Below are 26,670 nucleotides of genomic sequence, written 5' to 3'. Positions count from 1 at the left end.
CTCACCAGCAGGATAAAGGAATCTCAGGGCTGTATGGGATGTCAGGTTCGCACTCTGAGAATCAATCTGAAAGCCCAGGGCCCAGCTCACTGAAGGTTGGGAAACAGATGTCAGACACATTCAAAAGGCAACCATAGCAATAGAAATTTTCAACATGAGCATCAAATTGGACCATCTTGTCCATGCCAGCCATAAATGAGGCTGGCTCAGAATTTTGAGGAAATTAGGAAATTTTGCAGGGTGTGCCAAGGACGGGCAGACTTGACAGGAGAAGACATGTCAGTAACTCCCACAGGAAACGTCGCAGAAAGTTACGCTGCCCAGATTTAACAGCAGTTGTCCGAAATGCCACATTACGAGAAATGGAGACTCGAACCCAAGGATTTGGTTTGAGCGACAGGAATTGGGGTTCTCCTCTCCCATAAGTAACTCATGCCCGCCGACCAGGCAGCTCGACAAGGGCGGTGAATGAGTACAATCAGGCAAACAGTTTCAAGTATCAGTGCGGGTGATGAGAAGGTCATGGAGAGGCCCAGGTGGCATCCAGACCATCCACCACCCCTTCCCCCCAATCAGCCTCCCTCCTTGTAGAGTTTTACTCCATGTCAAATGTATGGAGTTTGCATGCTCTCCCCATGACCTGTGTGGGCTTCATCCGGGAGCTGTGGTTTCCTCCCACCCTCCAAAACTGTACGATGCTAGTACGTTCATTGGGAGTAATTAAAGGGCCTGTTACCGTGCTGAATGTATTATGGGAGCCCTTCCCAGCGAAGCAATCCAGTTTTGGTTTCTTCCGTACTTCTCCCCTAACGACCACATTAAAGATATTTCTGTTAAATGAGGTGAAAAGAAAACAAGGTGTTTCCCAGAAAAGTGAGGGGGGGGGGGGGCCCATAGAGCCCCCGTTGAGAATGGCTGGTCTAAATCACCTTTCTGCTTGGTACTGATCTGCCTTTTAAATGTTGCAAACATCTCCGCTTCCTCTGGCCGCTCGTTCCATACACCCACCACCCTCTGTGTGATTGAGGCACCCCACCCATCTTTTAAGCTATGCCCTAATATGCAGTGATTTTAGTTCATATAACTAAAAGTGCTGGAGAAACTCCTGCAGCGACTACAGAAATTAAAGGTATAGAACCAACATTTCATACCCAAGGCCTTTGTCAAGGTATGAGTGGAACACAGGCAGGCGTCTGAATTAAAAGGATGGGGGAGAAGGGAAGACAAAGTAGGGAGAGGAACACAGGCCAACATGGAAAGGAGGGCAGATGGGATAAGCTACAGGAAGGAGGGGTGAAATGAAGCAAGGAGGAAAGGAGACTGTGGGATGGAGGAGAGAGAGACGGACGGGATGAAGAGCAGGAGGAAAGGAGACTGTGGGATGGGGGGAGAGAGAGAGAGAGAGAGATGAAGAGCAGGAGGAAAGGAGACTGTGGGATGGGGGGAGAGAGAGAGAGAGAGATGAAGAGCAGGAGGAAAGGAGACTGTGGGATGGGGGGAGATGAAGAGCAGGAGGAAAGGAGACTGTGGGATGGGGAGAGAGAGAGAGGGACGGGATGAAGAGCAGGAGGAAAGGAGACTGTTGGATGGGGGAAGAGAGGGACGGGATGAAGAGCAGGAGGAAAGGAGACTATGGGATGGGGTAAGAGAGAGAGATAGAGAGCAGGAGGAAAGGAGACTGTGGGATGGGGAAGAGAGAGAGAGGAACGGGATGAAGAGCAGGAGGAAAGGAGGTGTATGGATTGGGAATGAGAAAGAAGAGAGAAAATTTCCGTATGCTTTTGGAAAGTGGGAGAAAACTTGCGGAGGTAATGGGGAGATTATATTAACTCGTTACAGACAGTGGCGGATTAAAATCCGGGTCATTGTAATAAGTGTTGTACTAACTTCCCTGCTAACCCAGGCCTCACTCAGCTCTCGTTATACCTGGGCTACATTTACGCGGAATAAGGCTGGATCGTTCCAAATGAAAGATTCCCTGAAATACCTGCTCGTTCCAAATGAAAGATTCCCTGAAATACCTGCTCATGCTTAGCCGAGTTTGTCACACGTGTGTGAGCGGTGATGAATGCAGCCTCTCATACACCCCCTCCAAGAGTGGCCCCCAGGAGACAATGGAGCCTTGAGATGTGATTCAGACCAGACCAGAGAGAGAAAAAAAACATTAAGCCTCCACTTCCTGTCAGAGGTGACTGCCAAAGAAAACCCTTGGAAGAGGGAGCGTGATGAGCCTCTGCAAGTCTTGCAGCAGCCCAGACATACATGGAGGAGGCAGCCAGGCACTCGGTGCACAGACAGGCAAAAAGACACCTTCAACCAGTGCCAGGCAGGGTCACTGATTCCCGTTCCACCCATCAACGAGCCTGGATGTCAGACAAGAGGGGAGGCTGCTGCCATCGGCAGCTTGGTGGTTACTGTATCCGTTCCCACACCACTTCGGCACAGCTGGAGGGGTTCAAATCCCATCCCAGGGCCCGAGCATCTATTGGGGCCTAACACCTCTGTGTGGGGCTCAGAGTTCAAGTTCATTACTATCTGAAAGCATTGCTGGGGGTGGCGGCTGGTACAAAAGGTTCTAAGACAGGCACATGCATGTAAGAGAAACAGAAGGTTACGGGCGTGAAGTAGGGATTGTTGTGGAGTAGATTTTTTTTGGTCAGCATAACATCGTGAGCTGAAGGTTCTGTGCTGTGCTGTAATGTTCTGTGTGACTGACTGTATATATGCAACCTGTTGAAACAGCGTTTGTCCTGACCACGGTACGTGCATGCACACATGAGGGGCGCTGGCCAAGTGGCAACTCTCTCTCTGCCTTATGGTAGACAAAAGTTAAAGAATTTCATGTAGGTTTCATTCTAATTGCAGTATTATGTGACAATAATGGAACCTTTACACAGTACATATTAATCACATACAATCTTAAAATATACAAGGATGATTTACTCCATTGCAGGATACTGTAAATCAATCTCACAGCCTGTGGGAATAAGCCGATCGTCCTGATTTTGATGCTCCTCTACCTGTATTTAAAAAAAAGCAGCCTCAATACTCAAGTATCTCGCCCCCCCCCCCCCCTCAACCGCCACCTAGGGCCCTCTTCACTCTGCAACCATCAGGGAAAAGGTACAGGAGCCCATAGACGAGCACCTAGCAGCATAAGGACAGCTTTTTTCCCGCTGCTATCAGTTTCCCGAATAATCAATGAACCAAAGACAATAGGCTACTTTTCGTGCATGATTATTTTTATTTAATATTTATTGTTGTCAAGCGTCTTATAATATATATGTTTGCGCCACAAAACACCAAATTTTGTGACTTGTTCGGATTCTGACCTCCTTCTTGATGGTAGCATAGAAAAGGGTCCTCAATAATTCTTTGAGCTCTATTTAAGTAACGCTCCTGGAGAATGTCGTCAACAGAGGAAAGGGAGACCCTGGTGATCTTCTCGGCTATTTCCGGTCTGACGCGTTGCAGCGACCGTCCCACACAAAGGTAGGGAGAAGACAATTTTGTGTAATATTACATGTTCTGTACTATTACATAACAATAAAGGAATCTTGAGATTTTGATCTTGAGGCTGTGTCTTCCTGACTAATGAGGAGGTGTTGTGGGTGCAGGATAGGTCATCAAGGAACTTTGTGTTGCCTTGTCAGAGGGACTGTCACTCATGCAGTGTCTTAACTGATATGATGGCATCCTGACCAATCAACATTCATTCCTGAGTGACACCAGTGAAGGAACTTAAGCGGTTGCACCCCCCACCCCCCCCCCCCACACCCCCCCCCCACACCCCCCCCCACCACTTCAAGCCAATGACCAGCAGTCACAGAATCACTAGATATAGGAGCAGAAGTAGGCCATTCGGTCCATCGAGTCTAATCATGAGCTGTTCCATCCTCCCACTCAGCCCCACTCCCCGGCTTTCTTCTCGTAACCCTGACTGATCAAATGCTTGTCAACCTGTGCCTTAAATACACCCAATGACCTCACTTCCACCGGCTCCCGTGGCAACAAGTTCCACAGACTCTCGACCTTCTGACTAAAGAAATGTTTTCACATCTCTGTTTTAAATTGATGCTTAGAATCCCCTACCATGGGAAGCATCCTTGCCATATCTACACTGTCCAGGCCCTGCCCACTCCTTCTGTACAGTCCAAGAGCCGACAATCATGTGCTAACCCTTTCATTCCTGGTGTCGCTCCACTAAATCTTCTCTGAGCCCTCTCCGATGCCAGCACATCCTTTCTCAAATAAGGCGAGATTGTTGTTCACGCTTTATTTTGTCTGTGGGGCTTTACAGAGTCTCAACATTACACCCTGCTCTTATGTACTATTCCTTGAGAGATGAACGCCAACACTGCATCCACCTTCTTCACCATTGACACAGCTTGGAGGTCAACCTTTAGGGCATCCTGCACAGGACTTCCCAAGTCCTTTTGCACCTCGGAATTTTGACAAAATATTGGTGGGTCGCTGATGACACGCTGTAATGGCAGATGGCCATTTAGTCCATCGATCGTCTTTCTTGCTGATTGAATCTGCCTTTCACTCAACCTTGCTGGGTGAAGAGCACATGAGCTGGAATCACTATCAAATTAATAAGGGAAGATGTGAGGGGAGGTAGAGAGAGTGGGGAAGAGATTGCAGAGGGGAAGAGAGAGGGGATAGAGGGTGAAAGAAGGGGTGTGCAGGAAGAGAAAGAGGAGGGAGAGAGTAGAAAAGTCAGAGGAGAGAAGGGTGGACAGAAAGAAGGGAAGAGTGAGGGAGAAGGAGAGGAGGAGATAGACGGGGAGGGAGAGGAAGAGAGAGGCAGAGAGTGGGGAGAGCACAGGAGAGAGAGGCAGAAAGAGGGAGGGGATAGAGAGGAGAGGCAGAGAGAGAGAGGGTGGAGGAGAGTGAAAGTGGGGAGAAAAAGGCAGAGAGGAGAGAGAAGCAAAGAGAGGGGAGGAGAGAGAGGGGGTCGAGGGGAGAGAGGAAAGGGGTAGAGAGACGGGGAGGGAGTGCAGAGCTGGAAAGAGGGGAAAGATTCAGAAGGGGAGAGGGGGAAGGGGAGAGAAAGGCAGACCAAGGGGCAGAGGGAGGCAGAAGGGGAAGAGATGAGGAGGAGGGAGAGAGCACGAGCAGTATATAGGTTGCAGAGTGTGAGCGAGTGATGGCCATGAAGGCAGTGCGTGCTGGTCCCTGTACGTGATGGGGAGCAGACCCTGCGAACTGGCTGAGGTTGGGGTGAAGCGAACAGGAGCTGAGGCCTCTCCTGAGGTTCAATCAAAAGGTGGCTGCCAGTTTGAGAAAGATGCCTCTGGGCTCAGGTGGGGAGGGGAGATTGCTCCCTTCTGGGCTGTGGTTGAGATTACACTTCCATCACGAAGCTGACAACCAGCCACTATGTTGATCCTTCTCTCTGTCTGGAGCTCAGCGCTGCGCATCAAAAAGCCCCATTGTTTCTCTGGTGTTCTCATTCTCCAGCCTTCAATCAGTACCTTCACCCTGTGTTTACAGCGACGAGACACATTCCTCCTTGGCTTGCCGCCCTCGAGAAGGGCCCCTACACTCTGGGATCATCTGCAGGGGCTACGTCACACCACCCAGATGCACAGGAGGCCCCTGAGCGGTTCTCTTCCCCCCACCCTCCCCCAGCCCAACGACAACACAAAGCTCCGGTCCACAGCCCGCTTGTTATTGCAGGCTGGTGAACACCTGGAAATTCCAGCCTTCCCCATGCATCACTGCCAGCAGATTACCCAGAGAAAACAGCGTGCCGCCGGCTGTCTTAAAGGGGCCGCAGACCTTCCCTACGCCCCAGCCTTGCCTGGGAACGCTGGAGAGATGGGGCTGGGACTAACATGTACAGTTTTGGTCACCCAACTGCAGGAAAGTTAACAATAAGATTGAAAGAGTGCCGAGAAAGATGTTGCCCAGACTTCAGGAATCGAGTTACAGAGAAATGTTAAACAGATTAGAGCTACATTCCCTGGAGTGTAGAAAAATGAGGGGCGATTTGATAAAGGTATTTAAAATTATGAGGAGTATGAAAAGAGTACATGTAGCGAGGCTTTTTCCACTGCGGGGAGGTGAGATACAAACATACCAGAGGGTTAAGTGTGAAAGGGGAAAAGTTTAGGGAAAACTTCTTCACACAAAGAGGGGGCAGGAGTGTGGAATGAGCTGCCAGGTGAAGTGGTGAATGCGGGCTCAATTTTAACATTTAAGAATTCAGACAGGTAAGTGGAAGGGAGGAGCAGGGAGAGCTGAGTGGAGGTCAGTGGGACTAGGCATAAAAATTGTTCGGCAATGTATTGGAGGATTTAAACCATGTATCCTCCAATACAAGCACAGACCAGAAGGGCCAAAAGGCCTGTTTCTGCGCTGCAATCTTCTATGGTTCAAAGCTGCCCTTCTCGAGGTTCCGCCCTAAACCAATGGCACAGTTGACCTTTCGCATTCTGCGATCGGAGAGGCCACTCACCCCATCAAATCCATTCCAACCCTCAAATTTATTCCCCAAGTCACCTATTCTTTCCCACATGCTCATTAAGACCCTGATTCATACTCCACCTGAGCACATTCAGGTTAATTTACCCACCAATTTGTCAGAGACCGGAGCACCTGGGTCAAAGCACACCACAGTCTCAACGTCCTCAACAGCTTGAGGAATTTGGCATGTAACCCGTGTCCCTTAATAACTTCTGGAAGAGCAGCACTGCAAACCTCCTGCCAGGGTGCAGCACTGTGTGGGACGGGAACTGCTCGGCACAAGATTGCAAGAAACTGCAGAGGGTCGTGAATGTGGCTCAGACCACACATTCCCCCTCCCCTCCATTGACTCCATCACACACATACCCTCCCCTCCATCGACTCCATCACACACACACCCCCTCCCCTCCATCGACTCCATCACATACATCCCCTCCCCTCCAGCCACACCTCCTCCCCTCCATTGACCCCATCACACACCCCCTCCCCTCTATGGACTCCACCACACACCCCCTCCCCTCCATGGATTCCATCACACACCACCTCCCTCAAGTGCATCACACACCCCTTCTTCGACTGCATTACACACCCCTTCCCCTCCATCCCACACCACCTCCCCTCCATCGACTCCATCACACACCCCTCCACTCCATCGACTCCATCACACACACACTCCCCTCTGCTCCATCACACCCGCTGCCTCCAACATCACAGCATCATTTTGCCAGGCAGGTTCAATAGCACTCCCGAAATTCTCAATATAATTGGATGGAGTATGACAGCCATGAGGAGACAGCATGTCTGTCTGCCCTGGAGTTAGTAACTGGCAGAGACCATTGTAGTCTTTGCTGCATTCCTTCCAGCACACCTCAGCCACTCTCCGCACCAGCCAGAGATTTATTTGTCAGTGATCAGATTTCATCCCTGATTCCAATTGGCAAGAGGTCGCGTTGATGGCCTCTTCATCCTCCTTCCCTCTCGAGTTTCGGCTGTGCTCGGTTCTGATGCAGACCGTCTGCAGGAACCCACATGCGGCCCTACCTCTCACAACATGCCAGATAATTGGTTAAATGCTGCAACCTGCCCCCCCCTCTCCCCGGCCACACCCCCAACTCCATCTATAACTCCTGCTGCCTTGGAAAAGCACCCAGCATGTTAAAAGACTCATTCCACCCCGCCTGTCAAGGAGAAGATCCGCAAGCGGGAGGTCACGCACTCCAGATAGACAGATAGTTTCTCCTAAATGAGTCGCAACAAAGTAAAATTAGGTTGATCCTGCTCTGTGCCAACTGATCTCTCTCCGTCACTCTGCACTTTAGTATTATGTATGAGATGTTGAGCTGAATTACTCGCAAAACAACATCTGTCATTGTATTTTGGTACCTATGACAATAGACTAATATGAACTTTATGTCAGTGAATGGAACATCATAGAACACTGCAGTACAAAACAGGCCCTTTCACCCTCGATGTTGTACCGACCTATATATTCCTAACCAAAAAAAAGCGAAACCCTCCCTACCTCGTAATCCTCTACAGGCACTCCCTGACATACGGTCATCTGTGCTGTGTTCTGGATGACTGGCCATATCTTGGAATGGACGCACGTCGGGATTGCCAACTTACCTGGTTAGTGGGCATCCTGGGGTCCCTTGGCTGGGCGCGGCCGACTTGGCTCCTGGGCGCGCAGGCGCCCACCGTAGGCTTGCGCATGCACTCAGGAATCAAGGTGGCCAAGCCCAGACTATGGAACCCAGGCAGCCGACTAAGAAGTAAGTATGCACATTTTGGCTCTGACGTGCCCTGTAACCCTGTTATAGTTTGTCAATTACAACATAAACTGCATAAATTTTATATTAAAAACAAATTTGGTTGTTATGCGCAGACGGACGCAAGTCGCGGAGAACCTGTATTTTTCTTTTACCCATGTGCCCTTCTAAGAGTCTTTTAAATACCCTTATTGTATCAGCCTCCATCACCACCCCTGGCAAGGCATTCCAGGCACCCTCAACTCTGTGTAAAATCCTTACCCCTGATGTCTCATTGGAAAAGTCAATGGGAGTGTGGGAAGAACAGAACAGGTAGCTGAACGGGGTATTGGAGAGCCCACACGTGGCCTACTCTTTGTAGTTCTGGTCTCATCTGAGAAATGATACACTGGCTTTGGAGGTGGTGCAGAGGATGTTCACTGGGTTGATTCTAGAGATTGGGGCGGGGGGGGTCAGCCGAGAAGAGATCGAGTTGCCTGGGCGGTGCAGTTAGCGCAATGTGATTACAACGCCCGCCATCCAGGTTCGAATCCAGTGGCTGTCTGTAAGGAGCTGCACCCCCTCCTCGTGTCCGTATAGCTCTCCTTCGGGTGCTCCAGTTTTCTCCCCATCCTCTTCAAAAATGTGCGGGGGTTGTAGGTCAATTGGCGCATTTTGGCATCACAGGCTTGCAAGCTGCAACAGCCCGTCCCTGTGCTCCACATCTAAATTTAAAAATGTAAAATTGAAATGTGCTGGAATTCAGATGAAGAGGAGGGGATCTCATGGAAACATATCTGAAAGGGATAGATAACACAGAGGCAAGGAAGTTATTTCCACTGATCGGTGAGACAAGAACTAGGACACGTCACCTCAAGATTCAGGGAAGTAGATTTATGACCGAGATGAAGAGAAGCTGCTTTTTTCAGAGAGTAATGAGGATGTGGAAATCTCTGTTCCAGGATGCAGTAGATGCTGCCTCGCTGAATATATTTAGATAGATTTTTGCACAGTAGGGGAATTTAGGATTTCGGGGAACAGGTGGATAGGTGGAATGGAGTCCATGGCCAGATCAGCCCTGATCTTATGGAATGGCAGAGCAGCCTCGATGGGTCTCTGCTCCTGTTTCTTATGTAAACGGGTGGGTGATGGTCAGTGCGGACTCAGTGGGCAGTAGGACCCGTTTCCGTGCTGCACGACTGTGCAGGCTTCTCTGTCACCGAGCCCTCCACACAGCCAACACCCGCCTTCCCTGCTCAGTGGGGAGATGGGGCTGTGGGTAGCCAGGCGAGTGTGGTGGACAGCAGCAAATTGTGCCTGCACACAGCCAGTTAGCAGTCAGTAGTCGGGGGGGTGGTGGGGGGGGAAGAGTGTTCCATCGCCCAGCAGATATCACGGGATGGCCAGGATCAGCCCAAATCGCAGGACTGAGTGCAGCTGCAGTTTGGAGACTGGGGTCGTCACAAGCCAATCCTAAGAGTTCCACATAAATCACCCCGGGATTCAGCTGGCAACACATCTACTGAACACCTCAGGTCACTGTTATCTGGAACACAGGAAAAACACAACACTTGGTAATTACTTCAGCCTATGTCCTGTTTAAACTGATCAAACAGACCATGGATAAAGATACACACCATGAATCACTATTGGCTAATCCAAGAGCCAAGATAGCCCTCAATATGCTAGGACCTATAACCAATCTGTAAACATCTTTGAAAGCTTTCTCTTGATAAAAGATAACCTTTGGCATATACCTGATCCATCACTTTAATCAGCTCCCTGCTCTATCAATCAAGCTGCCTCCAGTCTTCTCTGTTGGTTCCCTACAGCTGGCTGCAATACAACCTTAGGCTGACCCTCCAACACAATATATGCTACGAAGGCACATTCGGTCTCACAGGTGTGAGTTAAGGTCCCATTCTGGAGCACGGGATCTGCTCCTTGCAGCACTGAGGGAACACTATAGTGCAGGGACAATATCTGCACAAAACAGCGCCAATGGCAGGGGTGGCCCAGACATCAAAATAAACAGTGACAAGGAGGTCTCGCGAGACCTGGCCTTGGTGGACACCTTGGTGTATTTGGTGTTGTATAATTGAGAGCCAATGCTCAGTGGAGGAAGGAGGACGAATGTACTGACCGAAGAAGAAATAGGTGAGTATTCCGGGGGGGGGTTCACCCTTGCACGTGCCATGCCTGCCAGTCCCTAGATATGCCCCTGCTGAAGTATGAAGAAAGGCTTTATCCCTAGTCCCCTCTCTGGTGTCAGGACAAGATTTTCTGGTGGTGGTTCCGAACATCAAGACTGCAAGACCTGGTGCCCCTTCTCCCAAAATTCCCTAATCCAGGGTTAGACTGGAGAAGCTGGCACTGTTTTCCTCACTGCAAAGAGCAGATTTCATTGACAGAGAGGGTCGGGACTGGTTTTGAGAAAGCATCGGTTCGAGGAACAGAGGCTCCACATCCTTGGCAAGGGAGCTTAGGAAGGCAAGGAAATTATTTTTCTTTTAAAGCATTTATCCCCAAGTGCAAGAGTGATGGAAAAAGCATCAATCTGTGCTTCTGAAAGGGAGCTGGATCGGCGATCGGGGAAACAAGTCGGAGGGCTACGAAAGGGGACTGACAAAATTGTTCTATCAGGAACTGGCAGAGACCCAGAGATCAATGGGTAACAAGTCCATGAAGCTGAACTCTGCAAAAGGAGTTCTCCTGATATTGTCGCAAGACTTAGTTTGAGGCTACCTGAAAATTAAAAGCTCAGACTCCCAGCATAACCGAGGGCAGCTCTGAGTGTGTCTAAATCGGGAGTAAGTATCAGACGTCTGCAGACACCATGGTTGAGAATGCTGGAGAAACTCAGCGGGTCAAGCAGCGTCCTTTATAGAGCAAAGATGAAATATACATGCTTTAGGCATGAGCCCTCCATCAAAGTAGGTATAAGTGTTGAATAAAAAGATTAGGGGGAAGGTGTGGCTGCAAATTCAGGACATAATAGGTGGAGGAGGGAGGGGACAGCAGCAAGCAAGGGGAGGGGTGATTAGAGAAGGAAGGAGGTGGAGAGATGACAAGGAAGGGTAAAGGGAAGGGAAGGGGGGAGAGGAGAGCAGGTCAGCAGAAACCAGAAAAGTCAATGCTCGTGCCACCTGGCTGGAGATGGAAAATCAGGTGCTGTACCTCCAGTTTACGGGGTGGTCTTTGTGGGACAGGCCACAGACAGACATGCAAGCACAGAACTGAAATGGTTGTCCACTGGTGGGGACAGAGTGAAGGCACTGAGTGAAGTGTCTCCTGGCCTGCACCCAGCTTCTCCAAAGCAGAGAGCACAGGATACAGTAAATCAGTCCTGCAGATACACAAGTGGAACTGGGAACTGGGACTCTGGATGAGTCCCAGTTTAAAGTAGATCTCCCAGCGTGTGGGTCACCCAGTCAGGCAGAAAGCACGCTGTGTAACTGGGATCAGGGTAGCCATTCAAAATGTAAATTGACATTTACTGGCTCTAACTTTGCCTTCCAATGTGTCCCAGTGCAAGGAAAGGAGAGAATGGTGGGTGCTGAGGACTCAGAGGTGGAAGAACCAATGCTGGGCTCTACCCCACCACCCCCCCTCCCATACTCAGTGACGATATCCAGGGGTGCTGTCAACTGGCCTTTCCCCATCAAGAGAACCTCCTTCAATCTCCCCAAGCTCTATCCAAAATCTCCCATAGCCCCCACCCCCCCCCCACCCTGCAATTCACAATCCCAATCCACAACTGCCACTTCCTCGATTTGCTGGACTCCCAGATATCCAAACTCTCCAACTGATTTCCAATCTTAATGCCCTCATTCTTCCCCTTTCCAAACTTGGAACTGTCATCTCCTGTAATTCCAGTTCCGATGCTTGACTACTTCCCAAACCCCAGATACCTCCAGTCCCTGAGTCCCAGCACATTCACACCCCCCACCACCACCCCATTCCACATCTCAGAACAGGCCACCTGGAGAGAACCCTAGTCTTTCCAAGGATGTATTAACATAATGGAAACTGGCCCTGAATGACTGGAATTTTTAATTTAAAAAAAACTTTGACATACTGCACAGTAGCAGGACCTTTCGGCCACAAGTCCGTGCCGCCCAATTACACCCAAATGATCTATTACTCGGTTTTGAACAGTGGGAGGAAACCGGTGCACCCAGAGGAAAGCCACACAGACATGGGGAGAATGTACAAACTCCTCAAAGAGAGCGCTGGATACATACTCCTTATAGAAAGTGCTGGATTTGATCCCCTGTCACCACTGCTGTAATAGCGTTTAATAACAGAGGAATCAGGAAGGGAGGGAGGATTGGAGAGGGTGGGGAGGGATCAGCCATAGGTGGGGTGCGTGGCTGAGAGAGAGGATGGTAGTATGTGTAGGGGACAGAAAGGGATTACAGTTTGTGGATCGGGGGGGGACCAGTGCGTGGGTTGGTTGGGGGGAGACCAGTGCGTAGGTCAGGGGGGGGTGGGAACACCAACAAGCAAGGGGAAGAGGGATGGTTGCGTGGGTCAGGAGGAGACCAGTGCGTGGGTCGGAGTGGGAGGGTTGTGTAGGTTGGAGGGCAGCATGCAATGGGACAACAGTGAGTCAAGAAGGGATCTGACATTTCTCCCTTGACCAATGACCCTCTCCACCCACATCTCTGACTGACAGACTCCATTTCACTGTTTCCAAAGCTACAACACAGCTTCTCCAACAATTGTGTCAGAAGATCCAACAACTGTCCCCAGAGGGGATGTTTAAAACTACTCCAAGAATCATGTCATGCTTTGCAAAGTATATTTCCACAGCTTGGAGCGGATTATTCAATAGAACCATGATAACCACTGCGTATGTGACTGGGTACAAAGCTCCTTATGTCTTCTTCCGAAGCAGATGTCACTCCCTCCGCAATTTGTGGGAATTGCTTTGTCAAAACATTGGCCCAGCTGTCAAAGTTAACCTCTGACCCCGAGGGCTGATCTGCCAGATAGTGAACTGGCACCTTCCACCTTCCATCCCCAGGGTCTTCAATTAATCACTGCTCCAAACAGACACCAGTCTCCCGCGCTGCCCAAAGGGGATGCTCAGTAGACACCAAATAAATGTCACTGTTTAACACTGACCCCACGGGGGCGGGGGTTGTCAAATGGTGCAACTCTTTTTAAATAATATAACCTCTGCTCCTTTCCTTCCTTCATTTCATGGCTCCCCCCCCCCCCTTTGCACAGCAGCTGAACACTGGGGGCACACGTGTCATGCAAGGCCTCGAGCACAGAAAGGTTCCATGGCTAGTGCAGTGGCTTGCGCGGTGCTGTTACAGCGCCAGCGATCGGGACTGGGGTTCGAATCCCACGCTGTCTGTAAGGAGTTTGCACATTCTCCCTGAATCTGTGTCCTCTGGTTTCCTCCCACAGTTTGAAACATACTGGGTGTATAGGCACGGGCCGAAATGGGCTGTTACTGGACTGTGTGTCTACATTAAAATAGACTCCTGGGCAGCTAGAGGGCCTCATCCAACTGCCTTGAAGAAGAGTGGGAGAGATATCCGGAGTGCCTCCCGCTCTGGGTGGGTGGGTTTCAATCCCTTGCCTCCAGTTCTGTTTGTGGGATGTAGCTGGGTACAAACAGCCAGTGCTGCCCACATTACACCAGACAGCTGCTTCTCGTGGCTCTGAAAGGACATCACAGACAGCGTCGATGTGGCGGGCTTGTAAAAATTGTTTTTTAGACATACGACACAGGAACAGGCCTGCTGGTCCATAAGCCCGTCCTGCAACAATACACCAATTAACCTACAAACATGGTATATTTTTGACCAGAGCACCAGGAGGAAACTTAAGCAGGTCGCCGGGAGAACGTACAAACACCCTTCAGGCAGTGAAGGATTTGAACCTGGGTCACTGGCGCTGCAATAACATTACGCTAACCGCACACCATTTTCATCAGTGCAGGGGCTATCTGGGTGGGGGTGGAGAGTTGTGGGGAGAATTCTGATGATGGAAGTGATTCAGGTGTGATTTTGTGGCACCCGGCTCAAATCCATTATCTTACCTACCAACTCTCACCCTCGCCCTCCACCTTGTCTACTCTACCACCCCCCCAATGCTGATTGCCCCAGATAAGATCCCTTGACCCCCTCAGACCTGTAATCCTTTGCTCCCTAAACTGCCCCATTCTCCAAATCCCTAATCTGAGAGCTGCCCACGACTGCAATTCCATTTCTGAGGGCACATCTTCCCCAAACTTGCTCAATTCCCAAACCTCCAATCCCAGCGCCGTTTCCCATCCCAGAACCAGCCACTGCTTCCTGGTTTCTCCAAGGATATGTCAACATGTTGAGGGGAACTGGGTCATAGTTCTGTCCTGAAGAACGGGAGGGAGTGAGGAATGAGGAAGACCGCGTTTGTTGTTGGGGTGGGGGGGGGGGTAAGAAGGTGTGGGTGTTGGCAGGGAGCTGGGAGGACAGTAGAGTGAGGGAAGGGGGTCAGAGGGGGGACTCCAGGGGGTGGGGTCAGATGGGGGGGACATTGCTGGGGGGTGGGTCAGAGGAGGGAATGCTGGGAGATGGGGTCAGAGGAGGACAACATTGGGGGTGGGTTAGAGAAGGGAACTGCTGGGGTTGGGGTCAGGGGGGAAACTGCTGGGGTGGGGTCAGAGGGGAGAATGCTGTTGGGTGGGGTCAGAGGGGAGATTGCTGTTGGGTGGGGTCAGAGGGGAGATTGCTGTTGGGTGGGGTCAGACGGGAGATTGCTGTTGGGTGGGGTCAGAGGGCAAAGGTGATTTGTCTTTAACCCTTTGGGCTCCAGTTATTTTTAACCTTTCATAATGTATACCGTAATGTCACCCGTTACAGTAAACACCAGTACGAACCAGCCAGTGGCTGGGTATAAAACTAGTCCTGGAAAACTGGGACACGAGTATATGAGACTGTTGATAGTTCCTGAAAACAGGGACATGGAGTCCAACTCTCCATGAAGAGCGTTCAGTTTGCAGCACAGCCGGTGAATTATGAACCGACCTATAACCAAGACACATCTGCCAACAGGGCCTCTGACCCAGTTACTGCTTTCATCGGCCTGTGCAACAGAGAAGTTAGTGCTGCTACTTTCTACCAACATTTTCTGGCGTTGAGGAATTCTGTAGACTCTTTGTGTTGAAGGACAACACACCACATATTTCTGAATGTCCTGTTATTGTTGCTTTATTTCTATAACACAGATATCTACAGCACAGCACAGGCCCTTTGGCCCACAGTGTTGTGCCGACCTACTCTAACAGCAGCCTAGAATTTCTCTACTATATTTTTCTCAACTCCATGTATCTAATAGTCTCTTAAAAGACCCCACTACTGCTGCCGGCAACGCATTCCATGCACCCACCACTCTCTGTGTAAAAAATTTAACACTTACATCCCCACACAAGCACCTCATGTTAGCTATTTCAGCCCTGGGGCAAAGCCTCTGGCCATCCACACAATCAGTGCCTTTCATCATCTTGTCCACCTCTATCAGGTCACCCCTCACCTCCGTCACTCCAAGGAGAGAAGACCAAGTTCGCCTAGCCTATCCTCGTAAGGCGTGCTCTCCAATCCAGGCAACATCAATGTAAGTCTCCTCTGCACCCTCTTTATGGCATCCACATCCTTCCTGCAGTGAGCTGTCCAGAACTGAACACAATATTCCAAGAGGAGTCTAACTAAGCTCTTATAGCTGCAACATTACCTCACGGCACTTGAACTCGATCTCATGGTTTACAAAGGCCAACACGCCATCTTAACAGCATTATCAACCTGTACAGCAATTTTGAGCATCATTCGGACACAGACCTCGAAGATCTTCCGCTCGCCCACCCTGCTCGGAGTTCTCCCACTAGCATAGTACTCTGCCTTCAACTTTGACTGAACAAATCTCTGAACCAGGAAAGTGGCTCTGAATTATAATTAATCAGTTAAGTTTAATTGTCACATACTTCTAACCAAAGGAGCCTCACGTTTCCCTGCTTTAAACAGCAGCTGCCACCTGCTTGCCCGCTCGTTCATTCTGCTGCTATGAAGGATGAGAGGGGACTCGAGATTCACGATTCTTTTTATGTCATGAAATTGGATTTAATCTACCATAAGGCAGACAAAGATTCACCATCAGCACAAATTTTCCGGCATCCCTTCCAATCAGAGAAAGGGAAGCAAAAGTGAGGTATTGTAGCAGAAGCTACGAAGAAACAGACTCACAACTACCACGTTGGAGGTTCTCAACGTCCGTTTATTTCAAAACTCGCGCACGCCCCTTTAAGGACAGCGTGAGCTCCACCCCTGCAGGGGCGGAGACATTGTCACACCTCCCTGAGGTGTGCGCTGGGTTCAAGCCATGAGGCAAGGAGGTCCCCTGATGGCGCCATCTTCTCGCAGTTGCTCCTCCATGCGGCAGTACAAGCGGGGCCGGTTCGCCATGAGTATGTGCGATGCCACAGTATGTTAAATTATGAGGGGTACAGATAGGGGGGGGATAGCTAGCACCTCCCCCCCCCCAGGGCAACAATAGCAAAGGCCAGTATGTTGCCAAAGTGGTCGATATTGATGGGACTATCTAAGGGGTCAAGAAATGCCAGAAAGTTGAAAGGACGTCGAAAGAAGGAGCAGATCAATAGAAAACAGCACCTATGGCAGGGGTGGCCAACCTCTCGTGAGTGCGGGCCTTAGTGGCTGCCATGTTGTATTCAGCTTCAGCGAACAGGAGGTTGGACTGAGTGTAGAAGAGTTGTACCCTTCCCTGTCCAGCATTGCCACCACCCCCCATCCAGAGCTGTCATCTCCCCTGTCCAGTGAAGCTGCCACTCATCCTTCCAGCGTCGCCATCACCACCCCCACCATCCTGCACCGGCACCATCCCCTCCTCATTCCCGTCCAGTGCCGGGATTCCATGCCTGGGGGTCGATGAAGGATCAAGTATTCCATGAAGGGTTCAATGGTCTAAAATAAAAAGTTTGGGGATCCTTGGGGTGGGTTGAGGAAAGGTTAGATGAGATGTCAGAGGCAGGTTTTTAAACCAAGAGAGTGGTGGGGGGCTGGAATGCAGTGTCGGGGGTGGTTTGTGGAGGCTCGTACAATAGGAACATTCCAAAGACTCTTAGACAGGCACACAGATACACGAGTTACGGGTGCAAGCTGGGAAAAAAATGATAATGACGTGGAGCAGGTTTCCAATACATCCGCACAACATTGTGGGCTGAAAGGACTGTAATGTGCTGTTCTGTTCTACGACTTTTAAATTACATTCTGACTTTTCTTTTTAATAAGAGTTGCACCCTGAAGATTCAATGAAAGTGGCAATGAAGAAAAAGCTCAGAAATAATTTCATGTTTTCTTATGAATTTGGAGGCGATTTGGCCCATCGACTCTCTGCTGGCCCTTGGAGCCGCAATCCCTCATTTTTTCCTGTGAGACCACTCTCTCTCGTGCTGACTCTCTTTCCTCTCCCCCACATGGTGGGGCCAATTCAACATGGCTACTTAGCCTGCCGTGCCATGCGCCATGGGGATTGTGGGAGGAAACTGGAGCTTCTGGAGGGGATACAGGCAGTCACGGGAAGCAGGTGCAAACTCCACACTGTACGGTGGGGTCCTGAGGAGCTCTCTTCTGCTTCTTGTTCTAAAATGTACAACAGCAGGGGATGAGGGGTAAAAGGGCAGTTGAGGTCTTCGGGGTCTACCAGGTGAAGCTGCAAGCTTTCCAAAGGCACTCGGGGGTGCAGATGTGCATTTCTCCTCCTGATGTGGAGGACGGTGGATGTTTTGACCAGCGTGCACCCTTCCAGTGTCTGAGTCAGCTTGCGACGTTCAGTTGAACTGCTAAGTGCCTTAACCACATTACAACATCTAAAAGCAGTCAGGGAAGCACTTAGCTGCATCACCTTCTGGAAGCAATTTGCCTGCTCCACTCCTAATTTGGCACTGAGGCTGTGTGTCAGCTCTTGGTCAAAAACTAGGAATTGTATTTGCATGTGTCAGTGCTCCAAACTGTGATGACCACCAGCAGGTTCATCCTGATCTGACAAACCCCTAATGTACCACAACACAGCATTGTTCATCCACTCTTGTCCTTTGAGGAGGATATGGAACTGTTCAAAGAGAGGCTTCCGTTTCAATATTTCCTTGAGTAAGTTCAGAGGTATTCGCAAAATGCTTTTTCTCTCTGTTCCCAATGCCATTGGATCTGATTGCACACAAGGGGCTCAGGTGTGGTCAAGTGGAGATGAACAGAAGGTGGGGCTGGAGAGAGGAAAAATGAAAGGCAGGCAACAGAGTGAGAGAAAGACAGAGGAAAACAATGGAGAGAAGGAGAAAGTGAGAGACAGAGGGTAACAGAGAGAAATAGGTTGACACAGAGAGACAGGGACACAAAGAGAAAATGAATTCAGCTAATTTTCGGCCCAGTACAGGTACCCGATCCTTTATCTGGAACCCTTGGGGGACAGTGTGTTCTGAATTTTGGAATTTTCCGGATTTCGGAAAGCCGTCGTATACACCCCCACCCCCTTCCAGTCGCCTGGCCGCCTCCCCCATCTGTGGTCCCTCGGCCGCCTCCCCCCACCGCAGTCCCTCAGTCGCCTGGCCGCCGGTCCCCACTTGCCGTATTTTGGAGCTTTCTGGATTTTAGATGTCCGGATAAAGGATCATGTACCTCTATCACTGCCTCACAGATGCAGAATCCTGGATTCTGCCTGTGTGGAGTTCGTTTCTGACCATGTGGATTTCACCCAGGTGTTCCACATCAAGATGAACAGTTTGCTTGGTTAATTGGCTACTGTGAATTTGCCCCTTGTGCATAGAACCTACAAAGAATTGAAGGGAACTTCAGGATTAATGCCAGTCAGCACAGATTCGGTGGGCTGAAAGGCCTGGTACCTTGCACGTGGACGAGGACCTTCGGGGAAAAGACACAGAGTGCGTCTGATCGAGGCAGTGGGAGGCTGTTTCTAGTGACCCTTGAGGAAACAGGGTGGCGCGGTTAGTGCAACACTGTTAGTGCGGCAGCGACCTTAGTTCGAATCCCGCGCCGTCTGTAAAGAAATTGTACATCTACTGTGCTTGCATGGGTTTTCTCTGGGCGCTCAGGTTTCCTCCCACCTTGCAAAAAGTACCAGAGTTGCAGGTTAAATCAGGGTATCCGGATGGCATGGGAAGGGCTTGCATCCTACATCTTTAAAATATATCTAATTAAAATAAATAGATAAATAGATAATGTTTTGGCCAAATCCCACTTCCAAACACACTGGAGACTGCAATCCCGACAACACCCATTAACACGTGCAGAATATGGGTTAGATAATGTCTTGGCACAGTGCTTTCTCCAGGTCAAGGCACTTGGCTCAGTTTACCACTAACCCCTCCTTCTGCCCCAACGTGTGCATGCGCCATGGTCTGGAGAAATGCGATCTGGTTGTAACATGTACAGTTGGATGATAATGTACATGAATATTCTCTTTTGAGCTGCATCTTTAACAGGTCCGCTCCATTCTGGACACGACCGAACTGCCTACGGGAAGAGGGACGAGCCCTAGACTCTGACTGGCCGCAGTTGGGCTTGATGCTGTGGGATACCTCGACCTTATCACACTATGTCGCAGGGCCACATCAAGGAGATCAGCCTTTGTGTGTGGGGCAAGAAAATTAACAGATGATAATACAGCTCAATAATGGTCATAGAGTCATACAAGATGGAAAAAGCACCCGGTCAAAGGACCTGGGAATATCGTCTTGACCTTAGACTAATGCTTCACTTGTGTGTCCCCACCATCTTGGTCCTCCCATCCACACGATATAACTCTCCCTCAAGGTCAGCCTTGGGGGGGGGGGGGTGGTTTGTACTCAAAATACAAACTAGTCAGTGACTAGTGGAGTTTCGCAGGGATCTGATCTGGGACCCCTGCTCTTTGGGATTTTTATAAATGACCGAAATCAGAGGTTTTCAAGCTGCCCCCTAAACTCACATACTCACATACTCTGTGATTAGTAAGGGAATCCTCAAGGTGGTTTGTGGGCAGAAAGAAAAAGTTTGAAAGCCTCTGTTTTAATCATCCCTAATTGACTCATTATGTATACTGTTTCATAACTCCAAAGGAAATGAGCCAATGACCAACCTCGTCCCCACACCACTCACCCGGTCGCCCCAGGCCAGAGCACAATGAATGCACCTCAATCCAACCCTCGTGTTTCGTTCCTGAGGATGATTGAGCCAGGCTGAGGTGCCACATCATCCCAACCACCAGACCACAGAACAAATGCAACCCAGCCCACAGGAGTGGCAGCGCCCTGCTTGTCAACTGCACCCTTCAGACACATCACAGTCCCTATTCGTCAGGTAGCCCATACCACAGGCCCACTTATTTATGTCTCTGCAAGCCGTCTTATTCCTTCAAAAGCTCCAGTCTCTGCAGGCGCCCAATTTCACAAAATTAGACATGACAAAAGAATAATATTTACAGGAAAGGCAAATAAAACAAAAAGACCCTGCGTTTATCCAGCTCCTATGAGTGGTAGTCAGGAGTGTGTCTGGTGTTCGGAGAGGTAGGGAATATCAACCCAGATCTGCGCGGGGTCGCCCAGGGACCTGCGTCTCCACAAGAATTTCTAACACTGAAGTCAAGAATGTCCTTCCATTTTGGAGCCTCCATTCACAGTTCAAGCAGGGATATGCTTTTTAACTTTTAAACATACAGCTTGGTAACAGGCCCTTCCGGCCCCATGCTGCCCAAATTCCCCAAAATCTCCATTGGATTTGAAGGGAGGGAGGAAACCGGAACACGAAGAGGAAACCGACACAGACACGGAGAGAACATACAAACTCCTCTCAAACAGTGCCACCTTTGATTCCGGGTCACTGGCTCTGTAAGTGTTGCGCTAACCACTACGCCAACTATCATATTAGTATTGTATCTCCGCATTCTTGGCCTTCCTATCCAGAACCGATGTGGAATCCAGAACAGGTAGTGCGAGGTTTTGCATCAGCCGATGCTGATCTCAATCCCTATCCATCTAGGTACAAAGTTCTTTCCAAAGTGTCGGGTGGGAGGTAGGGGAAGTTGAAGTGACGGTCAACAATTTCATTACCAAAAGACCAGCCAAACCATTATGATATTAAATTTAATTTTTTTTAAAATTTAGACATACAGTGCGATAACAGGCCAATTCGCCCACAAGCCCGTGGTGCCCAATTTACACTCCCCGGTATGTTTTGAATAGTGGGAGGAAACCAGACGCCCAGAGAAAACCCACGCAATACAGGGAGAATGTACAAACTCCTCTCAGATGGCGCGGGCTTCCAATCCCGGTCTGGTCCAATTGCTGGTGTTTCGAAGGCCTTGCATTAACCGCTATTCCACCAACCGTGCAGGGAAAACTTGCCACGCACACCATCGGCAGAGGACTGCACCCCATGAATGGTTAACCCAAACGCCAGCCCGCTGTTGCAAGCAGGCAGGATGAATAAAACTCAGTCCCAACTTGGAAAGGCTGTCAGAAGTGAACGAAGCCCATTATGATTCAGAAGGGGCTACATTTCTATAGCGCCCCTCACAACCTGGGGTCATTCCCATAAAAGCTCATGAAACGCACAGGGCAATCTGCGCATAGAACAATTCCACGAGGAGCAGCGGGATATCCGAGTCCAGGGGTAGTGGTGGCAGGTAAGTTGTTTCCATTGGTGGGGGAGACTAGAACCGGGGACATAGCCTCGAGATTTAGGGGAGTAGATTTAGGACGGAGATGAGGAGGAACTGCTTTCTGGTGGATCTGTGGAATTCATTGCCCATTGAAGCAGTGGAGGTGACCTCAGTAAATATATTTAAGACAATGTTGGGTAGATTTTTATATAGTTGGGGAAATAAGGGATATAGGGAAAAGGTAGGTGGAGATGACCCTATCATCAGATCAGCCATGATCTCATTGAATGGTGGAGCAGGCTCGACAGGCTGGATGGCCGACTCCTGCTCCTAGTTCTTATGTTCTTAAGCACACATCATAGTGGTGTTTAAAAAGCTTCTAGACAGATGTGTAAATATGCAGGGAATGGTGGGCTCATGTTCTGTGCATACATTTTGGGCCGGAGGTCCTTTTCCTGTGCTGTACTGCTTTATGTTGTTTCAAGTGAGGTTGTGTGAGAGCTTGACATCTGCCTGATATGGGAATCCAACTCTGCCGTGCCTCGGTGGGCACAGACGTTCTCTGTCCCCGGGAGGAGCTCAGCAAGTCACGCAGCGTTCATCGGAAGCAAAAGGCAAGTCAACGTTTAGGGCCTTGGGCCTTCATCAGGAACGAAATGCCTCTTTCCCTCCCTGCGTGACCTGCTGAGAGCTTCCGGCACTTCAGCGCGCTGCACTAGACCCTAAGGAGATGCGGGTTTTGGCATTACTCTCCACCTTGGAGCTAAATGAGCTGATGCTGAGGGAGAGGCCGCATCAGATAAAATGCCATTGGAGTACGTTTCCCCTCCTTCTCCGAAGTTCCGTTAACCCAAACGGTCCATTCACCAAACCTTTTTGCGGCACCGACATGATGTCACAAGTTGAAAGAAGTTTATCATCCGACTTGCTCCACGTGGGGCTCTGACGCTCTGTTGGTGGCAGTTTGATAACAACGGAAGTCTCGTGTACTGTACACCGGAGGAAATATTTGGCAAAGTCATCAATGAGAATTTTTAGTGTTTGATACTGCATTTATCTTATTTTGAAAGCAGATATCAAGTTGTTTTTTGGTACATATTAAATACTATTTCATGCTCAAAAAGCCAGTCATTTAACCATGATACAAGAATTCTGCTGATGTTACAGAGCAGCTTAAATCCATTGTTCCGCTGACCAAAAATAAAACACAATGTCCAAAAACCGTCCCATCCCAAGTTTTTCGGATATGGGGAAACATGCTGCATAGTCCACAGGTAGTCAAAGCATTCCCCAAATGGAGGAAGGGAGAGTTCTTACCTTGCCCTGGTAAAGTCAGCGCAGGCCGTGCAACGGACAGCGAGACCAGGCCAAGCACAGCCCAGCACACCAAGTGAATGCAGCCGATCATTCCACTATTGCTTCAGCTCTCCCTCAGCTTGATCTATGAACATCTGGCCTCCTGCCTCTTGGGCATGCTCAGCTGCCAGATGCTGGTTGGTGGGATTCTGCAGCTGTGGAGGAAGAGACAAAAACTCAGCAAAGTGTTCAACCTCAGTGTGCTGGATGGACTCAGAGCCAATCCTTCCTCCTGAGAAAACCCAGTGTACTGGAGGGACTCAGAGCTAATCCTTCCTCCTGAGACTTAACCCAGTGTTCTGGATAGACTCAGAGCCAATCCTTCCTCCTGAGACTTAACCCAGCATGCTGGAGGGACTCAGAGCTAATCCTTCCTCCCAAGACTTAACCCAGTGTGCTGGAAGGACTCAGAGCCAATCCTTCCTCCTGAGACTTAACTCAGCGTGCTGGAGGGACTCAGAGCCAATGCTGCCCTCTAAGACTGATCACGATGTACCGAGGGAACTCGGAGCCAATCCTAACTCCCAAGATTGATCACAATGTGCTGGCAGAACTCAGAGCCAATCCTACCTCCTGAGACAACCCAGCATGCTGGCAGAACTCTAGAGCCAATCCTACCTCCTGAGACAACCCAGCGTGCTGGCAGAACTCAGAGCTAATCCTATCTCCTGAGACAACCCAACGTGCTGATGAACTCCTGCTTCCAAGCATGATCACAACGTGCTGATGGAACTCAGAGCCAACCCCACCTCCCTAGACTGAACACATTGAGCTGGAAGACCTCAGTGGGTCAAGTAGCATCAAAGGGAGAAAACACAACAGTTGAGGTTTTGGGCCAGAATCTTACATCAATTTCAGAAGCGTAGAAAGGAAAAATTTGTGTAATTAATGGGAGGACAGGGTTTGGTGAACCAGTGAGAGGAGAAACATGATGGACAAAGGCAGAGGACTGGCAGATTGTGGACAAGGGACAGAGAGGCAAACGATGATGGTGTGGACATGATATGGGGAGAATGGAAATAGAGAGATCAGATGGAAGTGAGAGATAGAGTGAGGGAATAAGATTCAGGACATGGGAGAGAGACGAGAGGAGTTGGGGGAGAGAGATGGGGTGGAGAGGGAGGAAAAATATGGGAGAGAGAGATGGTGAAGAGGTAGAGTGGGGGAGGGTGAGAGGGATGGGGAGGGCAGAGGAGGTGTGAGAATGGGGAGAGGGCAGAGGAGGTGTGAGAATGGGGAGAGGGCAGAGAGGAGGGGGAGAGGGTGGAGAGAGGAGAGAGGGCACAGTGGGGGAGAGAATGACAGGGGTAGAGATGGGAGGAGAGAGAGAGAGGAAGGGAAACATCTTCCATTTGTATCGATAGGTGGCTTCAACTGGCATCATGCAAACACCATTTTATCACAGCGTCAGAGAGAGATGGGGACGTGCAAACTGTTAATGTCACATAATCGAGTGCACTGTGACATCCTCAAACACCGCCAGTGATGCGACAGATGCCAGAAATGTGCACTTGTCATCCATCCATGTTACTAACACAAGACTTGAGAAATCCATCATTTTTTTGGCAATGCTCCGGTTTTCCACTCTGCAGAGACTGAAGCCCATCCAAAACCTTGTGCCTGGATCATAGCTTGACTCAATGCTCATATTTTGTTCACTCCTCTGCCAAAATCCATGAGTTCCTAGGGCTCCACAACATGCCCCTCCCCTCCCTTTGCACTTCCACCTAGGGTCTGTCCTCATTGGTGGCGCTGACTACTCACCTACCTCTAGAGCTCTCCCACACTCCCTGCTCACTTCAGGGACTCTCTAAAGCGCTTCAGCCAAACGTTTGCTCACTTGTCCCACATCGCATGCAGATAATCAGTGAGGATTGTCTGCTCCACAATCTCCATCAGTATTGGAGCCCCACAGGGCTGTGTTCTTCGCCCCTTTGCTCTATCCACTAAGCACTATGACTGTGTGTGGTTCAGTAAGACAACACCAACTTTAAATTCACTGATGACCCCCCCCCACCACCACCCCATCGTCCAAAAAGCGACGATGGGTCAGGGTACTGGAGGGAGATTGAAAACCTGGCTGAATGGTGCACCGACAACCACTTCACTCTCAATAGCACCAAAACCGAGGAGCTGACTGTTGACTTCAGGAAGGGAAAACCAGAGGTGGACAATCCAGTGATTATTGGGAGATTGGAGGTAGAGAAGGTGAGCAAATTTAAGTTCCTAGGAGTCACTGAGGATCTTTCCTGTGAAGAAAGCCCGTCAGTGTCTCTACTTCCTCAGGAGTTTGCGGAGGTTTGGTATGACACCGGACAGAAACCCTGGCAAATTTCTACAGAGGTGTGGTGGAAAGTGCAGACTGGCTGCATCAGGGCCTGGTGTGGGGACATTATTACCCCTGACCATAATGCTTTGCAAAAGGTAGTGGACGAAGCCCAGGACATCACAGGCAAAACCCTCCCACAATCAAGAACATCAATAGCAGTGGATTTCAAACTGCCCCCTAAACACATTCCACCTTAAACAATCCCTATGCCTTAAATGCTCTGTGATTAGTATGGGATTGCTTAAGGTGGGAAGGTAAGGTTGAGCATCATTGCTCTAGACCCAATTGTTACTGAAATATTTTTGCTTGAGAAAATTTGTCATTGGCCCATTTCCTTTGGAGTTATGAAACCGTGTACATAAAGAATAAATTAGGGACGATTAAAACAGTGACTTTCAAACTTATTCTTTCCACTCAGTTGCTTTGCCCCCAAGTTCAAAGTCAGAACCCAGAACTGGGTGCAGCAACCAAATTGGAGGACCAAAGTTATTCTCCCCGTACTCCTGCCAACTCTACCACATTACACTACTCTGCTGCACAGGAACATTTTACTGCGGTCAATTCACCCTTCGCAACCAGGATACAGTGGGGAAGGAGCAGGAACACTCGAGGGAAACCGCACGGTCACAGGGAGAGCGTGCAGACTCCACCCAAACACCGCCCAAGGTCAGGATGGAACCCGGGTTTCCAGCACTGGGAGTCAGTGGCTCTGCAGCTATGCCAAGTGGTTTGCCAACACTTTGAGTTGAATTGTAGACAATGGTGCAGGAAGGTTTAAAGCTTCGCAATTTAATTTTAGACCTACAGCACCGCAATAGGCCCTTCCGTCCCACGAACCGCACCACCCAAATGCACCAATTAACCCACAACCCCCCCCCCACCCCCATAGGTTTTTCAGAGGGTGAGAGGAAACTGGAGCACCCCGGAGGAAATCGTACAAACTCCTTACACACAGCTCCAGATTTGGACCCCAGTTGCAGATGCTGTAATAGTGTTACACACACCACTACGCTAATCATGGTGCCCCAAAGTTGATTGATACATGTTAATTTTATGAACGTAAACGGTTCATAGTGATACAAAGCAGCCACTCATGGGAAC

At 49.7% G+C, this 26,670-nt stretch overlaps 1 protein-coding gene across 5 annotated transcripts in view; it reads right to left on the bottom strand.

The window, feature by feature from the left end:
* Positions 1 to 26,670, bottom strand: part of LOC138754069 (fibroblast growth factor receptor 1-like) — a 167,811-nt gene that overhangs the window by 77,813 nt on the left and 63,328 nt on the right. For all 5 annotated transcript variants that reach the window (XM_069917822.1, XM_069917825.1, XM_069917824.1 and 2 more), the window contains one exon: positions 23,202 to 23,395. In XM_069917822.1, the coding sequence (XP_069773923.1) occupies positions 23,202 to 23,292 (91 nt within the window). In that variant the 5' untranslated portion in view covers positions 23,293 to 23,395. The remainder of the gene's footprint in view (positions 1 to 23,201; positions 23,396 to 26,670) is intronic.

This window comes from Narcine bancroftii, chromosome 2 (assembly GCF_036971445.1).
Source record: "Narcine bancroftii isolate sNarBan1 chromosome 2, sNarBan1.hap1, whole genome shotgun sequence".
Classification (NCBI taxonomy): Eukaryota; Metazoa; Chordata; class Chondrichthyes; order Torpediniformes; family Narcinidae; genus Narcine; species Narcine bancroftii.
This window is presented reverse-complemented; position numbering and strand designations above follow the sequence as displayed.